The sequence below is a fragment of the Lingula anatina genome, chromosome 4, assembly GCF_051362555.1.
Source record: "Lingula anatina isolate TDL-2025a chromosome 4, LinAna3.0, whole genome shotgun sequence".
Lineage (NCBI taxonomy): Eukaryota > Metazoa > Brachiopoda > Lingulata > Lingulida > Lingulidae > Lingula > Lingula anatina.
The window spans coordinates 8,227,679-8,254,518 of NC_141770.1; the positions used below are offsets into that span (position 1 = coordinate 8,227,679).

Below are 26,840 nucleotides of genomic sequence, written 5' to 3' on the forward strand. Positions count from 1 at the left end.
TTAATTTTAGTGCTGTGTAATTTATACCATTTAAAAGTTCAGGAAATTTGCAATCTAATGGAAAAAACATGAAAACTGAATGATGCAAAGTATAGTTAATTTGATCCCCTGGTCAGTAGTCACACATTTTTGGCTGAAAAGTGCGAACACTTTGGGCATAATATAGCAGTTAAAAAAAACTCTATATCTTTGTCGCTTGTAGTAATATTAAAAAAATTTCCAAAAGAATTGCAATTTGTTTTGCATTGCCTTTCAGAAGATATAAATATTATATTTTTCTGGTTAGTTCCAAATTTTTTCTGATATAGTCTACCTGTATTCTGTCAACAAACTCCATCATCATCATCAGATCAGTGAATAATTTTTGTATATTTTCATCAATAGTACAGTAACAAGCAAGACATGCGTACAGTGTATGTCAAATTCTATTAACTTTATATGCATAATGACCGTCACAACAGCATAATCGATAACAATTTAGTCAAATTACTACATTTGCCAAACTTTTCTTTCGCAACATTTCACACATTAACGTGGACATCAACTTGATGGCACGTTTTGAGATAATCAACAACAACCATAGCGTCACTGTTTAATTGTAATAATAACTCTTAAAATGGATAAATCTTGTTAAGTGTACAATAAAACGTACCTTGAACTTGTTGAATGAACGGGACATAACGTCTTATACGTGTCACATCCTGAAACTTTACATAAACTTTCTTATTTTTGTTTCCTGTAGCTCTAATGAGGCATCGGCGTCAAGTGTTTTTCATTTTTTGTACGCATGCGCACTAGAAGCAGCGGTATCTTTGAGATGAAGGAACGTAAACAAAAAATATCACCCAAAGATGACTTCTTTTGGCATTGATGTAGACTCTGAAGAATTATGTATGATAGACTCAGGGCTTCAAAGTTTAAGCGACGTTCCCATAAGGCAATATAATAACCTGAAGGTATTTTAAGAGATCATTTACCTGACTTTAGACGCACTACATTGTTGCATAGAAGTAGAGAAAAGTCAGTGTACTGTGTAGGCTTTAACTCGAGTTGTTAACACCAAACAAAGTTTGCTCTCAATTTTGTTTTATTTTTTTGCGGGCCAACTAATCATACAAGCATAATTATAGCAGACAAGGTTATGTGGAAATTTTATGTACACGTCCCATTTATTTTGTGTACTTCAGAAGTTCAGTACAGTATGTACCCCAAATTTTTTGTCTCAGCTTCCATGCAGTCTCACATAATATGCAGTGGAACCATGTGGTTAAGGCCTCATAACATTCTGTGTTAGAAACTCCCGAGGCTACATGAGGTCTCACTGTTATCAAAAAAACCCAGCATAGCATATAAGGCTGAAAACTGAGGCAACCCTAAATTACAAACCTGGTGTTTTTCTGATCAGTTATGTGGTGACTTTCACCACTGTCTTTTCTATTGGATATTCATACAAGCCCTAGCAAATACGTTCTATAGGATACTATAAGATCCTGTAGGGTCCTAGAGGAAATTCGCCCATTTTTCTGTAGAATAATATAGGATCCTATAGGACTTATTTGAAGGGAGATATTAGCTATCAGGGTTGTGATGCCATATGTGTCTTTACTTCGAAATTTGCTTGCTAACACACACATATCTAGGTTTCAGAAGACCTTTTATAGCTAATGACTAACGCAGTGTTTTATGCCACAGGTGCTGAATCTTCATTGCAACTTTCTTAGAAGGATCGAGAACCTGCAGCTGAGGAGCTTACTCCATCTGGACCTGTCGTCCAATCAGATTGAAAGAATTGAAGGACTCGACAGCTTATCAAACCTCAGAACGCTGAATTTAGCTTGTAATCAAATCACCACTGTGCAGGGATTAGATTGTCTAAGGTTTGGAAGGAGGATTGATTCTTTTTATGTACAGACACAATTGATGTCTGTTTTATATAACTGTCACCTGTGTCTGTTGTCGCCGTCGTCGCAGTGCACTTTCAGTGATAACACGCTCCACCAATGCTCGGTTCATATGTACCTTTAAGCATAATGTATTATTGCATCTGAATTGACAATTACCTATTTTGATTAACATTTTTTTCTGCTTTTTTGTCTGTACATTTGACAGCTTTGCTGCCTTGTTTATCTTGAGGGTAAATTGAAAGAATCTATTTATGTCCAGAGAATGTTTTACCTGTAATATTCAGTCCTACCCGACTCCATATTGAAGCTACCGTATTTTATCTTATTAATGAATGAGACTCTAATAAAACCTTTCGAATCTTGTTGAAACATTTAGGTTAAATTGACTCCTTATGCTCATTTTTCAGGGCGTTGGTGAAGCTTAATCTTTCCTACAATCACATCACAGATATATCAGGTTTTCACAGACTCCAGGGGAGAGACTACAAGCTTTCTTATGTGGAACTACAAGGGAACCGTATACAGTCAGTACAGCATGTGATAGCCAGTCTTCGAGGTTGCCTGAACCTGAGGAGGCTCACCCTGGCACAAGATGGAAGTGATAACCCAGTGTGCCAGATCCCAGGTACATTTTTATTTTGTTTTAAAATTATTTTTGATTTATTTTTGAAAAGGAACATAATTTTTGAGACCTGATGCTTTTTCAGTTTTGCGAGTCCATTGGTGCCCAGTAACACTAATTTGCTTCTTTGAAAGTTAGATAACAGTGTTCCAGGAGCATTGGTGATAATTATTTTTTGTCATTGTTCAGAATTTTTCAACATATAACAGTTTTAAAAATGTTTTTTGATATATATTTATGTTACCTGAGTTACCTAACCTCGGCGTGAACGGGAGGCGGGAATCCATTGTTGAGCATGTGCCATATTGGATCTGCGGACTAGTTAGTCTGCGGATCTAATATGGCTGTGAATGCGACCTTTGAATTAACAGTAAGGTCATGGATGTATTATGTTTAAAGGGATAATAACTCTTCGTTTTGGCCAAAAAAATGAATTTTCCTGGAGTAAACAACAATTTTCCCATACTTACCAATGGTTAATGAATCCATTTTTACAATCAAAGTTAGTCCCTGGTTTTTTTTTTTTTTTTTCTAAAAAGTTTGGTTTTTTGTTTAAATCTCTTAAGAGATAATAACAGAGTATAGCCATCAGTGGAGGTCACGTGGTCTGAAGACAAGCTCAGATATCAAAATAATAGCTATAACTGTCGTTTTTGTGGTAAAACAGAATATATATTTTATTTCTATGAGTTGTTCACAATGTTTTTATTGTGAAATATAGATGTCATAGGAAGAGTTATTATCCCTTTAAAGACACACACGGGCACAAGAGCAATGGCAGAGATTGGAAAAATTGAGACCCCAACATGGACAAATTTATAGCAGTGGGAATGATGAGTATAATTATTATATTTTATGAGATGTTTTCTTTTTATATTTCCTGCAGGTTCTTGGAGCAGCATCATGAGTGCAGTTCCACAGTTACAGATACTGGATGGAGTCAACAGAGATGGCACCCCAGTGCAGGTTGCTGATATACTGGCAGACATTCCTGGTAATTTTTTTTGTAAACATATTTATAGGTTCTTGTAAATTGTATAATTGTATTTACATATAAAGATTGCAAATTGCTTTAAGCATTGTATGCTCATCTTAAAAGAACCTAAAATGTAACCAATTCCTGGTAGGACTTGTAGATACAAGAAAATAATTATTACTAGAACAAATTTTGTGCATTTTTTTTCAGTCATTAGATATAATGTAAGTTATACCATATTGGGATTTTCGAGCAACATGAATTCTATAAGTTGCTTCTCTTCTGTTATTTTAGGACTGGATCAATACATGGAGTTTTTGCTGCCATCAAGCAGCAATTCTGTAAGTGCATAATGGGGGATGGAGGAATAGGAAAAATAATATTATTGTTACAAGTTTTAAACATGTCATAAAAATTCTATTGTGTTATTAGTTATAAAATTAGATAAGCTTAACTCTTTGTGTTGATAGGGAAAACAGCTGAATGATGAAAACTACATGAAATCTGTTTACTGGTCCTAAAAATTTAAAACGTAGAGATTCTTCATTTAAATCTGAAAAGGTCATGAAATGGGTGAAACTGTTGACAGACACTGTTTTATTTTCAAGGACATGGATCCTGTTGCACTAGCTACTCCACACATTGATGAAGCTCTAGAGAAGTTCAAAGAGAGGGCAGTCATGTCCACTTCTGAGGTCAGCACCACCAGCACCACCACTGACCAGGAGACTGCAGAGAGAGAGAAGCAGCCGGGAAGGTTACCCAGTGGAAACAGGGTAAGATCCCATTCCCACAGATTTCAGATCAATCTATCCCTGTGGGGAAGCTCTCTAGATTACTGTCAGCCGAGCGGGCACGACAGTTAATTACCCCCTTACAGCTTTTAGGAGGCGGGACAGATGCTTAAGCCGGCTAAGCTGACTGCAATTTAGCGTGAACCCCCAGGGAGTTAGGTCGATCCGGATGGATCGATCTAAATCTCTGGGAATGAACTCTAAGAGAAATTTTTGAGGTAGAATACCACAGGGAGAGAGGCAGCTAAGAAGTAATACCAGCAAAAACAAGATAAGCTCTGAGAAAAAGTAGTCTACTTCTTTTGTAAGATGTATTTTGACTTTTTTCTCATTCATCTATAATTTTTTTTATCTGGTTTGTTGCTTGAACCAGTTCAGTCTTGGAACAGATGTTTTCTGTCACTAGACAATCAAATTTATTGGTCAATGAGTTTATATGTGAAGCTCAGCAGTGTATTTAGCTTCTACTGAATAATGTTTTACAATTATAGCTTATCTGTCAGATTTCAGCTATGTAGAGAACGGTCTGCAAATAACCTTATATGCACTGCTCAGTCACATAGAGTTTTATTTTATTATTATGATTGTTTAGATTAAACTGAGAACATCAACTGTATTATTTGTACTATTACCAGTCGAAGTTAGTACTTTGTGCTACAGTGTGAATTATACAGCATTTTCTACAGACTGTTCCAGTTCTATCTATCAAGTTAATGCAAACTAGTCTGTGGCTCATTTCTGTATATTTATCAGCCTTAACATATCCAATTTGCCATTTTACCTTTCTCAGAGTTAAATTTTAATTGGAGGTATTGCTTCTTTCCAGAGTCCCATAGGGTCCCGGCTGTCCATTGATCATGAGCTGAGACTGGAGAAGTTAGAGCACCAGCTAGCACAGGTGTTATATGGAGGAAAGGTAGGCTGAGAAACTGAACAAATCGCTATATTTTTCATTTTTGATCAGTGACTGCTTTTTTTTTTTTTTTTTTTTTTTTTGTCTGAAAAAAATGTAAAAATGTTAAATGGTAGCTTGTCAAATGATTGCAAAAAAGGATCTTGGCAACTATTTTTAAAACAGATAAACAAAATCTTGTCATTAAATTATATTTAAATACAGTTTTCAAACAAAACAGAATTTCATTTGTTTACTTTAAAAATTCATGAAACTGCACAGGATCTTTTTCAGAAATGAAAGGTTAATTGTGATATTTTATATAAAAAGATTTTATTATCACTATCTAAGCATTTTTGAAAAGAGACAAAGCTGACATGAACATTTTCATAATGAGATTATATCTTTATTTAAGTCAACTAGGTCACCAAAGGTCACTTCACCAAGGGCACCCAAGGTCAGTCCATTAAGGTCAAGGTCACCACAAGGTGGAAGTAAGACAACTAGACTGGTAGCAAAGAGAGGTGTGTCTGAAAGGAGAGGGAGCTAACCTTCTGTGTGATTAACAATCTTAAATACCAAGAAACTGAGTGTAGCGTACAATCGTGATTGTCAATCCTAGATTAATACAATTTTTAGAATTTGGTTTATGCTGTAGCAAAAAAAAGGGGAAAGAGTAATTGTTGTGTAATTATGCTGTCCTTTGAGCTCTCCTTGTAAATGTCTGGACAACAGCACGTAATAATAATAATAATATTTATTTCTTAAAACCGCACTACACTAGCGTCTCAGTGCTGTTTACAGGTAAAATTATTAGGATTACAACTTATTATATATATAATAAAAGCTAAGGTAAAAAAAAAAAAATAAAAAAAAACAATTAAAATAATTAAAACTGGTTAAAATAGTAATGGTCTGAACAATAAAACTTTTTTCTGATAAAATGAGAAGATATTAATTAAAATACTGTGCAAATAAGAATGTTTTTAAATCTTTTTTAAAAACCTCAACACTGTCAATAGTCCGAATGTGTGAGGGTAATTGATTCCATAAAATTGGTGCTGAAATTGAAAATTGAAAGGTTTTGGTTGTTTTTTTATTATCATTTCTGATAAAACAAGGAGTGGAGGTGGATCTGGTAGACCTGGTGAGACTGGGTGTACTTGGATGTAGCATTGAGTTAAAATATGAGGGGCATTCACCTCTAGTGAATTTAAAAACAAACAACAGTAATTTAAAAACAATTCTCTGTCGTACAGGAAGCCAATGTAGTTCGAATAAAATGGGTGAAATGTTTGATCTGAGAGGGATTTTGGTCAGTAGTCCTGCTGCAACATTTTGGACAGATTGCAATTTTTCAATTTGATAGGTAGGAAGACCATACAGTAGACTGTTTCCGTAGTCAAGATGTGAAGTTATAAAGGCATGGACAAGCCTCTCCATTTGACTTTTATCAAGGATGTGGGATAGTTTGGAAATTTTTTTAAGACCATAGAAAGCGGCTTTGCATTTTTTGCTGATGTCGGCAGCCATATCGCACCTATTATCAAAAATTACTCCAAGGTTTTTAACCTCATCTTTTACCGTGACTGTACTGTTTCCAATTTCTAATAGTTCTAGTTTTTCCGCATCCTTAGAAAAACGAGAAGTAAAGTGAACTACTTCTGTTTTGCCATCATTGAAAACAAGTGAATTGGCATTAAGCCATTGGCTCAACTGAATAATACATTTCTGGATAGATGGTATTACATCTGATGGCCTGTCGCAAACAATATAAATTTGTGAGTCCTCAATTGGTGACGTGTAGAGAGTGAACAGGATGGGGCCGAGTACAGAACCTTGTGGTACACCACAAGTTAGTGGTGTTGACGGTGATTTGTGAGTGCCTATTGAGACTGATTGTTCACGCTCAGTCAGGTATGATTTAAACCATGCCAATGCAATACCATCTATACCGAAACGATTTTTTAGTCTGTTGAACAAAATTTCGTGGTTTATTGTGTCAAAGGCTGCAGACAAATCAAGTAATAATAAGACCACTTGTTTCTGATCATTGAGTGCCAGAAGAATATCATTGTGCACCTTGAGCAGCGCTGTTTCAGTGCTATGATGTGTTCTATATGCCGATTGAACCTTTGCAAAAAATGGATGAGTATGCAGATAGTCAGTTAGCTGTGTCGCTACTAGGCGCTCCAGTACTTTTGAAAGAAATGAGAGGTTTGAGATGGGACGGTAGTTCTGCAGGTCATTAGGGTCTGGATTGCCTGTGGCCTTTTTTATGAGTGGTCTGATTAAAGCTTTCTTGAAACACCCAGGGACTATGCCGCTTTGAAGAGATGTGTTGAAAAGCTTTGTAATGGAAGGTAGTAATTCTTCTATGCATTCCTTTGTGAGGTTAGTTGGAAGGATGTCCAATTCTGATGATTTTGGCTTAGAGGCGTTTATCAGCTTTTTTATTAGTTCGGGAGTAGCGATGGTAAAATCTCTGAAAAAACTCGGAGATGTAGGAGGATCAACTTCTTGTATAATGGAGAATATCACATCAAATTGAACTGAAATCAATTAATTTGTTTGTGTCCGGTTGCTGATGATTTTTGATGAAGTGCCTAAAATTGATAAGTTTGAATGAGCAGGGTTTTTTAAAGGCAATATATGCAATCTTACAGATGTTGACCAAACAGACGAGAGTGACAGTGAGGGCCCCAAGGCTGCAGGCAAGTCTCGCAGGTCAAGGAAGACTAAGATTCCAAGTTATCAGCGGGCCACGGTGGCCAGCAGGGAGAGGGAGAGAAAAGCACAGTCTTCAGGGGTCTCCTCTAGGTAAACACAGGCTGTTCAACCTCCCTGTTAAAGAACATGAACTTGAAATATCTTACGCATTTTGTTCACCTTTCTAAGTTATATATATATATTCGTATTTGTTTTATTTTAGTATTGTATTCTGAAAATGCCATTATGTTTCAGTAAGCCAGCCACGTTATACATATCTCTCTCTGTGATTTTTTTTTTTTTTTTGAAAAATGTTATGAATGAAAAAACACTTTGAATAATTGCTCTGTGATAGATACATAATCAGTGTTATGATTTCACAGTGTTATCATATCACAAATTCAGATTTACAAATTTGCTTTTAATTTAAAAAAAAAACTATATCGTTTTGTATTTCTATTCCCCCAAAGTCCTAGTGGTGAGGACCACACCCAGCCAGCCCCAGGGTCTCCAGTATCAGGCCCCAGGGTTCTCAGCCAGGGAGAGGGACCCACCGCTTATGCTGCTGACAGGCAGCTCAAGTCAGAGATAGAGGCTACTTATGTGGTATATATTTTACATTTTGTCTCATGGTCTCACTTCTTTTCCTCCGCTATTGTCAGTTTGTTTGCTAAGAGCATAACTCAAAAAGTTGTGAGCAGATGTTTTGCTAATATTTTCAGGATAGGTCAAAATCTTAGAATTGATTAGATTTTGGAGTTGAGCCATATTTGATTAATAAAAAATAAATTAATATTGAGTATTGAAATGCCTTGGCGGAGGTCTGCACTCTCTGAGTGCTTTTCTAATTATGATGAAAACTTGAAAATTTTGTCTCTTAAAAACTAATAAATATTTAAAAATGTGTGAATAAGACATGACCATTTTATGTGAGGAGCTTCTCAAACTTATTGAGCGGCCCATTTTCAAGTTTGATAAAATTTTCAAATTTAAAAAAAAATTAGGTCTGTGGAGAATTGATCTCCGAGAAATTTGTACAAGACCGAGTAAATTTTCAAGTTTTTCCTGTAGCCATACAACTTTCCGTCTGAAGTTCTGTTGTGAAACTACCCCCTACATAGAGGTCAAATGACGAGTTCAATCACAGCTTGTTATTTAGTTTAGTCTAGTACATATACACGGGATTTAACTTGTGACTAAATTTATTTGAAAATGATTTCTAGATTAAATGAGTGTACATAATCATACTGTATAATTAGAACAAATGATAAACATGAATCAAATACTGTCTCCGGAGACCCAAGCAGCATGACACCAGAATGAGGTGATCTATCCATCTAGGAAATCACCTAGTGAAAGGTCTCTGGGTGAGACTGTCATGTCAGTTTGTTGTTGAATATTACCATATGATTCTACCAGAATTTGATTTGATGTGTGTGTATGTGTGTGTGTATGTGTGTGTGTGTGCATATATATATATATATATAGAGAGAGAGAGAGATTGTTCTGTGGATGAATCTTGACTACCTGTAACAGGATTAGCTTTCATATGTGATCCTCTTTCTCTTGAATTTTGACAGCAATTAATGCAGGAGCTGGAGGGGGAGAGAGAGAGAAGATGGAAGGCAGAGCAAGCCACCAAGAAACTCGTCGATCATATTCAGAGCATGAGAACAAAAGGTTAATAGGACTTCTAAGTCAAACACAAGCATATTTTAATAATTTGAAATAAATAATAAAAAATTTTGCACATTGGAATGCCAGGTGCTATCAGTCGTGATTTTTACATTAAATTTGATATTATTGCTACCAGTAAACCTCGTTGCCAATAGAATGCATATTTTTCTCCTTGAAAATGTATTTAGAATTATTATTATTTAATTTTGTATTCAATGAAAGTGTGCTAAGAAGATCAGTTATATTGTGAGACAGTGTAAAAAATAATTTCAAAATGTCGATCCATGTACCAGATCAGAGTGAATGCTTTGAATCAGTCTCTATATATCTTCTTCCTTAGCCAAAGAAGATCACGATCTGCAAGATGTGGCCATCCAAGCAACCACCAGGTTAAAACAAGCTTTAACCAATGAGAGAGAAGCCAAGCTGCACCTTAAAGAAGAAGTGGACAGTTTAAAGGTAAATTTTTTCACAAATTAGACGAGAAGTGTGTAATGGTGCACAGCTTTCAGGTGAAAAGATTGGCTTGCCTTGAATGGATGCTTTAAACCCGTGCTTAAGCTCATCCCCAATGTTATGTAATAATATATATAGTGCAATAAACAGCAAAATATTCATTTATATTGCTATGAATACAGCTTACCAATGCATTGTCTCTAATTGTGCATTATGAGCAGCTAGTTTGTATGTTGAATGAAGTCTGTCTGGCAGTAGGACATGCATATGATTAAATTTCATAAGTATCAAGGTATATCTTAAGTATTTATAAATAAATACAGCTCATTTGTGGTTTGATTGGATGGTTTAGATCATAAATTGTTATATTTTATGATCAAAAACAAAGTCTGATTTTGCTCTCAGAGATCACTTGGGTGTGTCATTATTTGTAGCACCAAGTGAAAGTGATGACAGAGAAGCTGGAGGCTGCAGAGGAAGGGGAGAATAGACAACACCAGGCATTGAAAGCCATGGAACAAACTGCAGCCAGGGCTGAGACTGAACACATACAGCAGCAAGCACATGAGGTATGCTGAGGATATATATACACGCACGCACGCATGCACGCACCTTCACGTCCCTGATACTGGGTTGCAACTGTGGGTTATCATCTTTGAAAGTCTGTCAAAATATTTTTATGTGTTGGATTACAATGGGGTTGCTTTCATGTGAAAGGGGAAGGATTTGTCTTATAATAAGAATAAATTTTGTGTTTCCATACATTGTGTGTATTTGAAACTTTTTATGTACAGACACAGATGTGTCTGTACATATTGCCATCACCTGCGTCTGTCGTCGCCGTCCCTGTCGCCGTCGATGTCGCCGTCGCCGTGCACTTTCATCGTTAACATGATAAGTGGAAGACAGTTTTACTTTTTGGCTTTATATTTACAGAGCTGATAAATATTCATAAAACGCAGGTCAAGTTCGAAAATCAGCATGATCGGGCCATTATTGTAGAAGTTATGCTGTTTTTTCACTTTTCAGCATATATGCAACCTTGTTAACACATTTTAAGGAAAACCGATAGCCCTGTTGTCATGAAACTCACAGGAGTAATCAATCTTACTAAAACGCAGGTCAAGTTCGAAAATAGGCATGATCGGGCCACTATTTTAGTAGTTATGCTGTTTTTTCATTTTTCAGCATATATGCAACACTGTAAACACATTATAAGAAAAACAGAAAGCCCAATTGTCATTAAACTCACAGGAATGGTCAGTCTTACTAAAACGCAGGTTGAGTTCGAAAATCAGCATAATCGGGGCATTATTTTAGAAGTTAAGCTGTTTTTTCAAATTTCCTCAGATTCAGTTTTTAGGCATGTTAATAGCCTTATTATTTTAAGTAGTAAGATACGTAAAAGTGTTTGTTTGACATTTCCTGCATCTTTACAACATTGTTAGTTGATTATGTAAAAATGATGGTAAACATGTTATTGTGTATTGTGTAATAAAGTTTCAAAAATGGAAATAAACTCGTATCATTGCAGTTTGTCAGATTCAATCATCCACTATGTTTAGAATCTCAGAATGGAAGAAATTGGACATTTAACACTGCTCTATTGATACTTTTCTCATCTCATCAATTTTCTTAGTTGATCATATAAAAATGGCAGTAAACTGTTAATTTTGTATTATGTTAAAAATTGTTAAAAATGGAAAAAAAAACATGTCTTGCTGTCTTGTTTACATTTTGGCATTTTCAAGTTGTGACTTTGAAGTTCCATGGGCCTGAAGACCTTTGCTAGTCACATTTTCTGAATATCCATGATACTAATATTTTATTATTAAAAATTGATGGTCATTATGCTGTTAAACATTATGTAATATGGCATCAAAATTTGAAAAAAACCTATTTTGGGCACTGCTCCCATGATTACCTTTTAAGAAAAACCATGTCACTTACTGTTCTCAAACTTACAGGAAAGAAACATGGGACTAAAATACAGCTTCAGTAGGCAATGCAGTCTGTTTGGTAATTCTCTCTGCTAGTTAAACAGTTTTTTTTTTTTTTTGTGAAAATTTAATTTTTCACATATTGGCATTTTCAAGGTGTGACTTTGAAGTTCCACAGGCTTGAAGACCCAGGCTAGTCACATTTTCTGAAAATCCATGATACATATATTTTGTTATTAAAAATTGATTTTCATTATGCTGTTAACCATTATGTAATATTGCATCAGAATAGAAGAAAACACAATTTTGGGTGCTGCTGCCATGATGACCATTATGGGAAAACCATGTTACTTATGATTGCCAAACTTTCAAAAAAGAAATACAGGACTAAAATGCAGCCTGAGTTGGAAAAGCAGTCTAATTGACTTCTTTTTCTGGAAGTTTTACATTTTCAAAGTGTGAACTTGAACTCCCATGGGCCTGAAGCCTTATGCTTGTTTCACATTTTACTTACATTGGTATTACCTGTTGAGCATAATTAAAATTTGATGTTGAATTTGCAGTTTAACATAATGTCCTTTTGCATCAGAATTGACAGTTGCCTATTTTGTTATTTCCTGCTTTTTGTCTGTACATTTGACAGCTTTGCTGCCTTGTTAATTCTTAGCCGAAAATGACACTAAAACAGCGCCTAAATCTGGGACACAGACATAACAGCTGTGCAGTATGGAAAAGAGCTCTCAATAGTATTGTTATGTTTTTTGGTCATCCCTGGGATCAATTATGGCACACACACCAGAGAAAAACAAAAACTGTTCTCTTAAAGCAATAATAACTCTTCGTTTCGGCCAAAAAATTAATTTTCCTGGAGTAAACAACAATTTTCCCATACTTACCTATAGTTAATGGATCCATTTTTACATTCAAAGTTAGTCCCTGCTTTTTTTCTAGAAAGTTTGGTTTTTTGTTAATATCTCTTAAGAGATTTTAACAGAATATAGCCATCAATGGAGGTCACGTGGTCTACGGACAAGCTCAGACATCAGAATAATAGCTATGACTGCTGTTTTTGTGGTAAAACAGAATATATTATATTTCTATGAGTTATTCACAAGGTTTTTATTGTGAAATAAAGATCTCATACGAAGAGTTATTATCACTTTAACTGGGATAGTTAATAAACAGCACTGTACGTTATTCCTTATATGTCTAGGTAAAGAAAACCCAGGAAGCTCTGGCCAGAGCAGCAGCAGCCAATCGTGAGGTTGATCTCTTGAAGAACTCGGTAAAAACTCTGAAATCTCAAGTCCATTCCTTGCAGGAGTTGGTGGCCAATAGGGAGCAGGAACACAGGTAAGGAATACTCAGTGTAGTTGGTTTATGCCTTTACTTGTAGCCGGAGAACTGTTTAACAAAAAGTGTTTTTCGGCCTAAGCCTAGAAGACTTAAATCAGATAGTCAACTACATGAAAGTGGAATTGACGAACGTTCTTTTCAGGAACAAATGGTCAATTGGGAAAGACAAAAAGTGATAAAACTCATTAACAAACAGATTTGAAAGTATTCATCAATATTTAAAGTAATAGGAAGAGAATTAAAATATCTATTTTGGAGTCATTTATTGTTTTCTTATCATGTGTTAGCTTTGTTTGATACAAAAAAAAATTAATAAAAAAATCCCCCCCCCCCCGACCCACCCATCAGACAAAAGTTTAATATTTTTGTCAAATTTCATTCTCTGCCAGGAAAGTGTTGCAAGGTAAATTTGATCTAAACAGCAAGGAGATGCAGGATGCAATTGCCAGGGAAGTTTCTACAATAAGAGAGCAGCATTCCAGCCAATTACAAATACAACAAGAAAAGTGAGTATAAAATAATCTTCGTTTCATCTGTGTGTGTTTCCTATGCATGAGTGTGTGTCATTTTGTAAAAGAGAGCATATGCTCATATGTACATACTATGTACATACATACTTGCATATGTACATACTTATGCTTATGTACATACTTGGAGAAGACCATGATGATATATGCTTTATTGGTTTTTAGGGGGTTTTGGTTTTTCAGTGAAATGCAAATACTTTTTCTCGATATGTACATCAAATAATACACTGCCACCCTCTCATAATATACACTTGAGGTTTTCTGGCATATATCTATCAGGTGACGTTGCATATGTCACGCACAGCATATAATTTTGCAGTAGATGTCATATTCTGCAGATGTCATTGTGGAGAATCGGCAACTCCTTTATAACATGCACTTGTGCATGTGTGTTTTCCATCATAAAGTAATATTGCTTTTTCATCTTCATGTTATATTCTCCCCAGGGAGATGAAAAAGAATTAGAATGGAAAATGATACATAATAACCAGGCATGAGTTTGATTACACACACACACGCACGCACGCACGCACGCACGCACGCACGCACGCACACACACACACACACACACACACCTGTATTCAATATATAACATATATTGTGAAGAAATTAAATAAACAAATATTATTATTATTATTATTATTATTATTATTATTATTATTATTATTATTATAACACAGGATGGACACACTGATGAAGCAGTACACAGAGCTGGAAGATGAGTTCAGAATGGCTTTGCAGATTGAATCGGACAGATTCAGAGAGGTTAGGACAACATTACAGGCTGGTGTGACAGAATAAAGAGCCCAGACATGAGCTTTTTCTGTGGAAACACAGAATTCTGTGTTTTTTAATTCAGTTCTGATGGTTTCTGAGATTCACGGACGGTCAGTAGTTGGGTCCCATGATAAATGTTCAGAGGGTTTGTTTTTTTTTTCTCAAATGTAGGCTTATGTCTGAGAGCCTTATAATATTTACATTGAGTTTTGCACAGGGCAACCAGACAAGATGTATGCCAACATTTAGAATTTTACTGATAATGTTATTGTAAGTAGAGCTGTAACCAATGAAATTATCCATATTGGAAGTCGAACTTTAACTATTCGGTAAGGACTTTGACACAGGCCCCCATAAGTGTTGAATGATGTCCTTTCTGTAACTGAAAGTTTGTATCACTGTAGCTAACATAAGAATTTGACTGCAATTTAAGAATCTTGAGTGGCAATGCCCATGGTTCTTCTGTAAGTAATAATTGGTCTCTTTCAATTTAATTTTTTTTTACTTTAATTAATATTACATCAGCTTCACTAATTAAGTTTATTTCCCTGCAGCTTCAGGCAGCCTTTCAAAAGAACAGCCGTGAGGCAGCAGAGAATTCACAGGCTTTGTTGGTTGCTCAGAAGAAGGACGAGACACAGACACAAATGATAGCAGATCTTACTGCGGTAACTTGAATAGAAATTGTGACAGTACTTTTGGAAAATATCAAATTTGTATTCTAACTATACTTCTACCATTTTTGCAATGAACAATGATCACTGTAAGGCTGCTGGAGAGAACAGAATACTGCAATACATTTGAGTGGGTGGGTGAGTGGGGTGGGCAAGAGAGAGTGAATGGGTGGGTTAGAGAGAGTGAATGGGTGAGTGAGAGAGAGAGAGAGTGTGAGTGGGTGGGTGAGAGAGAGTGAATGGGTGGGGTGTGTGAGAGAGTGGGTGGGTGGGTGAGAGAGAGTGAGTGGGTGGGTGAGAGAGAGTGAATGGGTGAGTGAGAGAGAGTGAATGGGTGAGTGAAAGAGAGTGAAAGGGTGGGGTGGGTGAGAGTGTGTGTGGGTGGGTAGGTGGGTGAGAGAGAGAGAGTAATTGGGTGGATGAGTAAGTGGGTAAGTTGGTGGATGGGGGAAGATAGTGAGTGGATGGGAGCCAATGTTGCAGTCACCACTAGACTAACAGAGTTTTCATTTAACTTTCAACCACATGTTCAAGTTAACCTCTCCGATTGATGTAAAAAGCATTGCTAAATTTAAAATGTAAAGAAGGTATCTGATGTTTTTACTTATATATTGTTTTATTTTCCTCTTACAGTTGGTAAAGGAACAAAAAGGAAGACTGACTGAGCTTTCAAAGTCCAGACAGGAGCAGTTACGGGAGCTCAGGGTATGCATGTAATACTAGTGATTAGTCATTGATCACTCAGTGATCCTTGAACTAAAGAAGTTTTTTTTTCCTTTCCCTTAAAATAATGTCAACTTTGAGTTTACTGGTCATTTTTGCAAACAAGTTTTTCCTAATGTCTTGATTTCACATGGTACGGAAAAAATCCACTGCCATTTCCTAAACAGTTGGTTTTAATGTTAGAAAAAGAATGCTTTTAAACCAGTGGTGAGGATGGGGATTGTATGTTTTATGTTGATTAAGACGGTAGCGATAGGAATTTTTTTACTGTGAAATGATCTGTGAGCAATTTCCTCTATCTCCAACCATATCACTTAAGTGAGGAGAGGGATTGAACATTTTATTTTGATAAGGAATATTGTAAATGTATATCTGTGGTAGCATTTTTACTGTGAAATAATCTGTGAGTAATTTCTCCTTTATTTTCAACAATATCAAACCTGTACAGGAGAGAAACCATACTCTTGAGGGCCAGATAGAAGATGCCAGGAAGAAAATGGTTCAGTTCGAGCTACTGAAACAGGTATGTGTGGCTAATGTGAGGACATTTCTGCTTTTATCTTGGTTTTGGAATGCTGGACCAAAATAGTTTGTTCAGCTAGGACTTTCTTTTAAACTCTGTGTCATTGTAGCATACATTCTGTGTACAAGCCATAAGTAGATAAATTGTTGGAATGCAGGATTTTTTTTATTCTCCGTCCTTAAAATGATATTTTATTTTTATTTTCAATTGAATGCTGCAACTATAAATAGCAGGCCCCAGTTTCACACACACACACACACACACACACACACACACACACACACACACACACACACACACACACACACACACACACACACACACACACACACACACACTTTCTTTGGCTTAGTTGACTAGGATTTCCATGAGAGTGCTGTGACACAGTTCCTGATATGATAAAATGTGCACATGTGGCCATAAAATGTTGGTAATTAAGTTTTTAGCCAGCGAACCTGACTCAGGTGTGTGTGTGTGTGTGTGTGTGTGTGTGTGTGTGTGTGTGTGTGTGTGTGTGTGTGTGTGTGTGTGTGTGTGTGTGTGTGTGTGTGTGTGTAATTATTGGTGCCTGGTCATTGTTCACAGGTAGGTTATGGTATGCTGTTTAATATAAGTACACATTTATTTCTAGGAAAGAACCAAAATGCAATCCCAGCTCCAGGCTCAGGAATCAGTTATAGAGGGACTGAAAGCAGAACGCAAGCTTTGGGGTCAGGAACTTGCTCAACAGGGGTCAGCACTGGCACAGGACAGGGGGCGACTGGAGGCCAAGATAGAGGCACTCACGTCAGAAGTCAGCTCTCTGAAGAAACAGTTAGATGTGAGTTTTAGTTGGGTCTTCTTTTATATTTGACTTTAGACTAGAACTGTATGTCAAATTTTACCAAGGAGTGAAAAAAAATTTTTTTCAAGATTTTTTTCATTCTAACTGCTTTATCAAAGTTTTGTTTTTCAGCTAATTAGTAATTCATTGATGAATTCAAAATATTTTTTTCATTCTAACTGCTTTTTTCTGCTTTAACTAAATTTTGTTTTTTTTTGCCAAATCGGCAATACATCGATGAGTTCAGAATAATTTCATACTTTAAGTTACTTACATTTCTTGGACAAATGAAACCATCCGTTACATTTGGCATGAGTGGAGCTTCAGACTAGTAAAATCAGAAAAACAGCCAAACACATTCTAACATAAAATTCTAAACTGTGTTAGATTTTCTATTCTATTCTGTTCTATTCTGTTATTTTAGAGAGAAGTTGATGCGCTGAAGATAAAATCCAAGATGCTGGACGACCAGACGGAAACAATACGAAAGTTGAAGGATGCTCTGGTGGAGCGAGATGAAGAAATCAAGCGAGCCAGAGACGAGGGACTTAAAATACAGAAAGATCTGGAGTCTCAACTGACGTCTGAGACTTCAGTGAATCAGGATTTGCAGGTAGAAGGACAATAGAGGTGTCTGATTAAAAAAATAAAATGTTTTTATTTTGTTCATTGGAATCCTTTTGTTTCCTGGCAGAAAGAGAGAAAGTAGGTGGTTGGGTGGGAGAGAGTAAATGGGTGGTAGAGAAAGTGGTTGGTTGAATAGTTAAAAGATTCCTGGCATTGCCAAACAAAAGTAGGCAGTCTTGGGCATTATTGAGTATTTCTCCAGACATGCTGAAAACTTGTGAAAACAGACAGACAATCAGATGGGCAGGACCAAACTCTTTGCCTATGCCGCCCCCCCCCTCCTCCCCCCAATTTAGTTTGTGGGGTGATATACATTACTGATATACATATTTACTTAAATTTTATTATCAGAGGATACTTTATTCATTTCAAATAATGAAATTATTGTGTTGTTCATATTATTGCTTGGTAAACAAACCTGCTATGGACGAGTTACTTATTCAAGGTGACAAGCGTAGTTCAAAATATATGATTTATTTATACAGGTACATATTTTGTAAGTGGCTACCATGTGGCATTCTCTGTATAATAAATTGAACATTCTAGGAGAAGGTAGATAAGCTGACAGAGAGGAAAGAAGAACTAAAACAGCAGGTGGCTGACTTGACAGATGAATTAGAAGAATCCAAAAAAGCTCACAGGTTTGTAAATCAAAGCTGATTTCAGCAGCTGTTTGTTGCTGGCTGAATTTGATTTTGTATCTGTGATGATGGTTTCTATTTGTGAGCATTGCTGAAATCTAGAAGTATTGCTGAAACCTGGGTCAAACCCGGCTTCTAGTATTATTGTCATGAATAATTGGTTCTTTAAAATAGTTCTTAGTCCTTTAAAATTGTAATGTGTTCTTATGTGAGTATTGTGTTATTTAGCTCTTTTAAGTGAATGTTGTAAGACGCATTGAGATTTTTAATGGAATGCGCCATAGAAAAATAAATTATTATTATTATTATTATTATTATTATTATTATTATCCTTTATATGGCACGGTTTGTCAGGCACATGCATGTGCACACTTCTGATGATATCTTCTGTCCTCTTAGCAACATTATCATCATCATTATGATTATTATAGATATGCTGTAGGTGGCTGTAAGTGTCTCAAAGTGATATCATTATGTCTAAATATCCTGCAATTTGGAGTTACTGATCATTTCCAATTCAGACCTTATATATTACAAATGTTAAAACCCGTGTCAATACGTGTGCCTGATGCCAATTCTTTCTAATTTGTACAGGAAGGCTAAGTGGGTCAAAATATATGGAGGGCCTTTTCACTTTCATTATAGATTAGAACATGCCATTGTGTGCAAGAACTTTTAAATGGTGATTTATCTATATATTATTATTATTATTATTAAAATCACACAATTATCAAGATTTAAGATCCAGTGAAACCCTTCAGTTTTATCAATGGCATCAAAGGGTGATACAGGTCAGACATAAAATCTTGTGACTCTATTCCCTTGACTTTGGAAGATTTGGTGGACAGGTAATGATAATGGTTTGTTTTTGTAAGAATTAATTGTTCGCAGAAAGCATGTGTTTCATGTCTAATTTTAAATTATAAGAAAAAAATTAAAACTGATCTTATTGCAATCAGTGAGAGTCCCTGGGGAGTTGGATCGATCTGCGTAAACTGATAGTTGCATTGGGAACGTGCCTTAAAACTCATGATTCAAAATTGGCCATGAACATTTTCATCAGAGACCGTATTCCCATGACAGCTTTAATGCCTTGACAACCAACACTTTTGATATAATTGTTGAATTATCATCAACTTTATACTTTATTACGGATAATAGAGGAAGCACTTGGTAATCAGCGACTGTGTATAATAAGATCCCTGGAAACATTCAGGTAATTCACACTCAATCCATAGTAGTTACACAACTGTTAGTACTTACTAATAGCTTAGTATATTATTGGCATTATGAATTGTATTCTGTATCAAGATATGCAGCGTTGACAGCTGGCAAATGTAAGAATTTATCTTTTATTATTATTATTATTATTATTGTACTGGACTCAACAAGGCAGTCCTCAATTTCACAACAAATCTTGGAACAGTTGTATTCAAACAGCGTGCGACTCTATTTGGCAGACAACCATATATTTTGTCTGAAACCATTATACAAAACCTGACAATTGTCAAACTGCATGCAACTTACACAAGGTCGTGTTAGGACATTAGGTCTTTTAACATTGAATAAAGATCTGATTCGCAGGAATTTTGGCAGAACGGTCATGTTCAGCAAACATTCACAGTTTTTGTAGAATATCCCATTACATCATTTATGTTGCCATGGTTTTAGCTCCTGCTTGCGTCACAGGTGGAATGTTTTTTAATTACCAAGGTGCTTTAAGGCTGTCTTCAGATCAGTCAATACAAAAAGGTCATATCTTATGAAAGTACAAGCTTTGCCTCGTAAAAGATAAATGGCCTGGTATAAATTGTTGCTGCACATTTACTGAAAGTTTGTATTTTACCATGCAGTGAGGCTCATGGCAAATTTTACAAAGTCATGTCTTACAAGATTGCTGCAAAGCTTCATATTTCCAGCAACCTTTTTTCCCTAATTTGCAGACAGAGGTACTGGCAGACCTGATTATCAGACTTGCAAACAATTTTTTCTCTTAATTTGTCATTTTTGACCTAAAAAAGTTTCCCTTAACTAAGTAAGCAGTGGGTAGTGGTATAATGGCAAAAAAAAAAAAAAAAAAACTCAAAAAATGATTTTGCATATTTGAGTCATATTTGAGACTTGTACGTTGTACAATTTCATCTCTTTATTTGTCGTTTATGACTCTTAAAAAGTTTCTGTTAACTAAATAAGCACTGGGTAGTGGTTTAACGGCAAAAAAATCTCAGAAAATGATTTTGCATATTTTAGCCATGACCAACAGTGTTAATACATAGCAGTAAACAAGCAGTGGTTATTTTTGTGTTACTTTTGTTGCTGTTCTGCTCTTGAATTGCTGTAACAATTTTATGCTTTATTTCAGTATTCTAAATAAACGTTGGAAGGAAAAGTCTGAAGTGATCGGTCAGCTGGAAAAACAAGTTCGGCAGATGAAAGATGTTTGGGAAAACAATGAGAAGAAACTAACTGAAGAGAGGGATAAAGCTATTCAGGGAGCAAGGTAACTCTTTACTACTCCATACAGACATACTTTGAACTCAATCTGGGTTTTGTTTCACATGACATTCAGGGGTGGATGGAGGCCGTCAGAATTTCTCATGTTTACATTGATAGGCATCTAATTTTTCTATCGGAAGACGGTCAAAAAATTTCAAAATTTTGTTGATGATCGTCTTACTTTGTCTGTGACAGTTTTTGGTGACTTTCTTACTACCCGGTGACAATAGATGTGATGAGACTATGGTCACCTCAAGTGGTAAAGATCATATCAAAATCTGACAGTCTTCCAAATGAACTGTCATCAGTTGACAAGCTTACTAATAGCTGATTTAATTAAAATGCCTGATAGCTCACCAGAGGGTATGCAAGATCTTGTAAACAATTAAACTTGTTAATTATGCATCGCAACGCTCCCCAAGACAGGTAATTCAATTTGTCAGATTCTTGGTAGGCTTTTATATTTTTTTCAATATATCTCTCTTATTTCATGAGGTAGTGTAATTGGTATTTTTAAATGACATTTAATATCAATATTTAAAACAAGTGAGTTCAAACACAGTTGCAAATTTGAACATTCATAAAAGAGAACCCTCTCTGGGTATCTTGAAGTATGCACAAATATCCTTTGTTTCTAAAGGATATTTCAACCAAAAGATTTATAATTTGAAACCTAAGTTCTGCATCTTTACATGTTTTGCGCTGCCTTTTTAAATAGGTGGTACTTGTTCGCTTCTTAAAACCTACTGCTGCTCAGGGCAGTAGCAATGGCGGCGAAAAAGATCTATCATCGATTTAAAAAAAAAAAAAAGAACTTTCAGCTAGCTTGGGAAAGGGAATTTTTGTTGGCAAGACCATGACTAGCTGGCCCTGCAGGTTGTCGTACAAAAAGTTGCTCTAATCAGCCAGATACACATGAAGATGTCAGTAACTTTGACTCACTGTTTGACAGTGTTGGCAGTGACCATTTTATGATTAGATGATTAGAATAACTTTCCCCTAAAAAAGTAAATTCTATGAAAAAATACCGGTAACTGTGACAATCATGTGTCATTGTGTGTGTGTGTGTGTGTGAGTGCATGGGGTGTGGGGGATGGGCCAACAAAGATAATTTGAAAGACTGTCGGAAAATATCTCTGGATCCGACCCTCACATTGCCAGACAACCAGGTTGCATTGGTTGTGATCAAAGAGTCTCAACCCAGTGGGAAGTCACTGCAGACCATTCTCTGCAACTTTTTCGCAATTTTTTATTACTTGTTATAAAGCACTATTCATTGCTAGCAGCTGATTGGTCTATTATGAAACTCTAGAACTGATTAAAAATTGATGACTCTCAGGAAGGTTTTCCAAGCTGAAGTTTGAATAGACTTTATGGGGATGAATTAAATCATGGTTGATCTCTTTGGCTTTTATTGTTTTGCCCAAAAATTTAAAAAGCTTTTCACGTTTCATTGCTTTAGTTCTCTCTCTCTCTCTCTCTCTCTCTCTCGCTCTCTCTCTCTCTCTCTCTCCTCATCCTTGTCTCTGGTATCATCTTTTCAGACAGAGTACAGTTTGCTATAGAGTGGTGTCAGAGTTATAATATCTAAATTTCTCATTCCACTTTACAAAGAATAGACTTTCGTCATAAGCGTAAACATGTGCTTGACTGTTTGCTTACTTTTCATTATTTTGTAACATTTCTCTATACCTACATTTTGCACATGCTGGGGTCGTGCTAGTAAATTATTTTGCTTGGCCAAATCACTAATTTTTCCATCACTTTTTCCTCCATATGCTTTGAATTAGACTAAAACAAATCAAATCAACCCTATTTTGTTTAGCCAAGTTAAGTCAGTTTTAGCATTTGGCTAAATTGGTGAGTGTTAGCACTTTCCTGAACATGGTTTATGGGAATAAATATTCTTTAATATGTGATCAGTTTATTTCTCCTCCACAGTGCTGCTGTAGAGAGAATGAAGACCATGGATGATGCTTTCAGGGCACAGCTGGACCAGAAGGAACAGGCACACAGAGAACAGATGGGGAAACTGGAAGCAGAGAAACAAGTGGACCTGGGGCAGGCTCAGCAGAGAGTGAGTGGTTCACTGGCAGGAAAGAACACGACTTTACTTTTCCCTTAGCTGCCTTACAGTCATGAGAAACCACAAGTTAATTCAGGGGCAGATCCAGAGATATTATCTGACAGTCTTCTAACTAATCTTTGTTGATCCATCCATTTTTGACCGTCCTCCGACAGAAAATATTAAGCTGTGTAAACTTGAAAATCTGACCATCTTCTGGAAGACCCAGAAGACGGCCTCAATCCGTCCCTGTAATTTATCCCTTTTTCTGTCTCTCCTGCAGAATTTTTGTTTTGGCCACACTAGCTTAGTCTTGAAAGATCACACTTTTATTTTTACTCTTTCTGTTCTGCAAGGTTGTCTTTCAATCCTCAGTGATGAGATCTTTGTGGGATGAAAAATTGTATCTGTTAATCAGTCAGTTGATTAAATAATTTAATCATTTACTGGGTTAATCTATTATTTATTTATTTATTTATTAGATTTATTTATTTATTAATTTATTTATTTATTTATTTATTTATTTATTTATTTATAGGTAATGCAGGTAGAAGAAGAGATGAGACAGCTTCTAAGAGAAACAGAAAACAACAAGAAGATGATGGAAGAAAAGATAAGGAAGATGAGCCAAGTATTTGGTGATTTACAGAAAGATTTATTATAGTAGTTCAGAGTGTGGTGTTTTTGACAATTGAATAACAGTTTAAAAAATTTTTTTTCCTACAGCCAAATTGTACAGAAAGATTAACAATGCGGTGGGTTGAAATTAGCAGAAAATGAAAATTATTTATTAATAAAAGAAACTTTATAGGGATTATTAGAGTTGTATTGATGATGATGAGTGTATATTTATTCTTATGAGGGAAGCAGTCATTATTGGAAATGAACTTATATTTATTCACATGTTGATTATTTTCATTAGGAAAAAGATTGCATTTATGAAGCTCCTGCCAGGAGATTTTCTTTAGGGTTCAATCCCACTGAAACTATCGATCTACGTACATCGATCCAACTTTGCCAGGACTCTCACTGAATGCAATCAGTTGAACAGATATACACGCCTTTTCTTGTTTCCAACTTATTTGTATAATCACCAGCTTTTCTGAATTTTATTCAACAACAGGAGCAGGCGTGTTTATATGTTAAACTGATAGTACTCAGCGTGAGTCCCCGCAGAGCTGGATTGATCTGTGTAAACTGATAGTTTCGGTGGGAATGAGGCCTTAAACAACCTCAGACAATTAAATTGATTGGGCTTCAGCTTTTGTGGTTACAACAGTGACTGCTGTGAAAATTGTATTTTACATTAATAAGTGTGATGCCCCTGAAGAGGAGCATTGTCTGCTGTAACAATCCAGTTGGAATAGAAAAATAAATGCTGATTTATTGTATTGAAGTATAAAAACCAAGGACACATTTGTGTTTTTGCAATAAAGATTTATATCTCACAGACAAGTCAACAGCTTGTTGCTACATTGTGATTCGTTGGAGGCTAAAATTAATCCATGGTGCTGTCTATCACACCATTTCTGAATGGTATATGTTCTGCTGAATTTGAATTTTTGTAAATCACCTAGGGATTTGATCAGATTCTAATATTTTGGAATGATAACTTAGTCTTGGAATGAACCAGAAGTGTCTTGTCTCATGGAGTGTCACACACATTACACAGTGTATATGAATAAAAGAGGCAAATTTAAACCAAAAAATGCATGAACTTATAAGTTTAAAGGGATAATAACTCTTCGTATGAGATCTATATTTCACAATAAAAACATTGTGAACAACTTATAGAAATATAATATATTCTGTTTTACCACAAAAACAGCAATTATAGCTATTATCCTGATATCTGAGCTTGTCTTTAGACCACGTGACCTCCATTGATAGCTATACTCTGTTATAATCTCTTAAGATTATAACAAAAAAAAAACTTTTTAGAAAACAAACCAGGGACTAACTTTGAATGTAAAAGTGGATTCATTAACAATTGGTAAGTATGGGAAAATTGTTGTTTACTCCAGGAAAATTCATTTTTTGGCCAGAACAAAGAGTTATTATCCCTTTAATTCCTCAAGAATTATTCCTTAAATTCAAAATTTTTTTTTTCTCTTCTGTATGTTTTTGCCTGTGATAAATAAATGTTTTGACTTGATAGCTCTTGTTATATGTACATCTTGGAAGTAAACAGTCATAAGGCATTCAGAGACAGACTTTGTGCTTTTTTTTTTTGTCACAACATAGTCAGCCGGAAAACTGACATTTGAGCCCATGAACCATCAGTGTTAATGCAACAAAATTATGGAACGAAGTGATTTGAGGCCCATTACATAAACATCGGCATTTAACAGAAGTCCCTGTGACACATGCAGATGAATTGTGTGAAGTAGTGCTGTGTACCCTCCAGCTTTATAATTAAAATTTATTTAGTAATAAATATTAATAATTTTATAAGTAAAATTTGTTGACTTCAAGGGCACATCTTTGAGCATGGTCCCAGTTTCAGAAACAAACAAATTTAAATCAGTTCCCTGGCTTAGATGTAGTTGACTATGATTTCCATGTGAGTGCTGTAACACTGTTCCTGATAGGGTAAGATGTGCACATGTGACCATGTAACCTTGGTAATTAAGTTCTTAGCCAGGGAAACTGACTTAAGTTTTTTTTTTTTTTTTTTTTTTTTTTGTGTGTGTGTGTGTGTGAAGCCAGGGCCTGGTGTACCCTGAGTGAAAAGGGTTACTAGAAACTTCAAAGGCATGCTGACAAATGGAGGTGAGTTTCCAGGGATCTCGGAAACACGAGGAGACCACTTGTGAAGGTGTGATACTGAGAGGAGAATAACAGGAAACCTGACATTAAAAAATTGCAGTTAAGTGTGCATACAGGGGATTACACAGTAAACTGTAAGTGGTTGTATGATAAAGCTCAGGCCCAATCAGAGAATAGAATTTCATGAAATACATTTTGCCCAGTTTTTCTTCTGAGAATTTTTTTCCAGAAGAGGTGCCATTCAATTTGCTGTTACTAGGGGTGGGCAGAGGCCATCTTCTGGGTCTTCTGGAAGGTTAAAATTTTTCAAGTTTACATTGATGGGCAGCTAATTTTTTGTCAGAAGGGGGACAAAAATGGAGGATCTGTTGACAAATATCATTTGGCAGACTGTCAGAAAATATCGCTGGATCCACCCCTGGTTACCGTTTATTGTTTATTATATTATACCGTACTATCAAAAGAAATTATTTGGACAAAGGTTACCCAACTATTTCATTTCAATTTTTTTTTCTGTACTGATGCATAGATTATCATGGCCTTAGTTTGTATAATACGTACAATATAATAATGCCATTGGTACATTACCCTTCTGTAATTGGTATTTGCATAACCAGAATGTAAATGAACATAGATATTAAATATTAATACATGTGACATTTCTAAAGTTACTTGATTTTGAATGATTAAGAAATATACAGTGTAGTAATTTCTGACCAGAACAAAGAATGTCCTAAATAATAATAATAATAATAATAACAATAATAATAATAATAACTATTATTATTATTATTATTGTTATTATTATTATAAAAATATTTAGAGTACAAAATCCAAATTTGTTCAGTAGACTACAATGCAGCACAAAT

The 26,840-nt window shown here is 35.5% G+C and overlaps 2 protein-coding genes across 3 annotated transcripts in view; one reads left to right on the plus strand and one right to left on the minus strand.

The window, feature by feature from the left end:
- The window catches only part of LOC106163802 (uncharacterized), a 3,669-nt gene extending 2,879 nt beyond the window's left edge, over positions 1 to 790 (minus strand). For both annotated transcript variants that reach the window (XM_087010699.1, XM_013541483.2), the window contains exon 1: positions 653 to 790. The gene's annotated coding sequence lies outside the window, so the exon portion shown is untranslated. The remainder of the gene's footprint in view (positions 1 to 652) is intronic.
- On the plus strand, positions 791 to 25,357 carry LOC106163803 (leucine-rich repeat and coiled-coil domain-containing protein 1-like). The gene is made up of 25 exons (XM_087010696.1): positions 791 to 956; positions 1,693 to 1,877; positions 2,312 to 2,529; positions 3,413 to 3,520; positions 3,797 to 3,843; positions 4,111 to 4,278; positions 5,123 to 5,212; positions 5,604 to 5,712; positions 7,855 to 8,008; positions 8,368 to 8,503; positions 9,478 to 9,577; positions 9,915 to 10,033; positions 10,465 to 10,599; positions 13,184 to 13,323; positions 13,716 to 13,832; positions 14,534 to 14,618; positions 15,185 to 15,298; positions 15,938 to 16,009; positions 16,476 to 16,550; positions 17,182 to 17,370; positions 17,798 to 17,986; positions 18,547 to 18,641; positions 21,004 to 21,141; positions 23,079 to 23,214; positions 23,741 to 25,357. The coding sequence occupies exons 1-25, from the start codon at positions 852 to 854 to the stop codon at positions 23,864 to 23,866; spliced, it is 3,150 nt and encodes a 1,049-aa protein (XP_086866822.1). The 5' UTR covers positions 791 to 851; the 3' UTR covers positions 23,867 to 25,357.
- Positions 25,358 to 26,840: the final 1,483 nt, after the last annotated feature.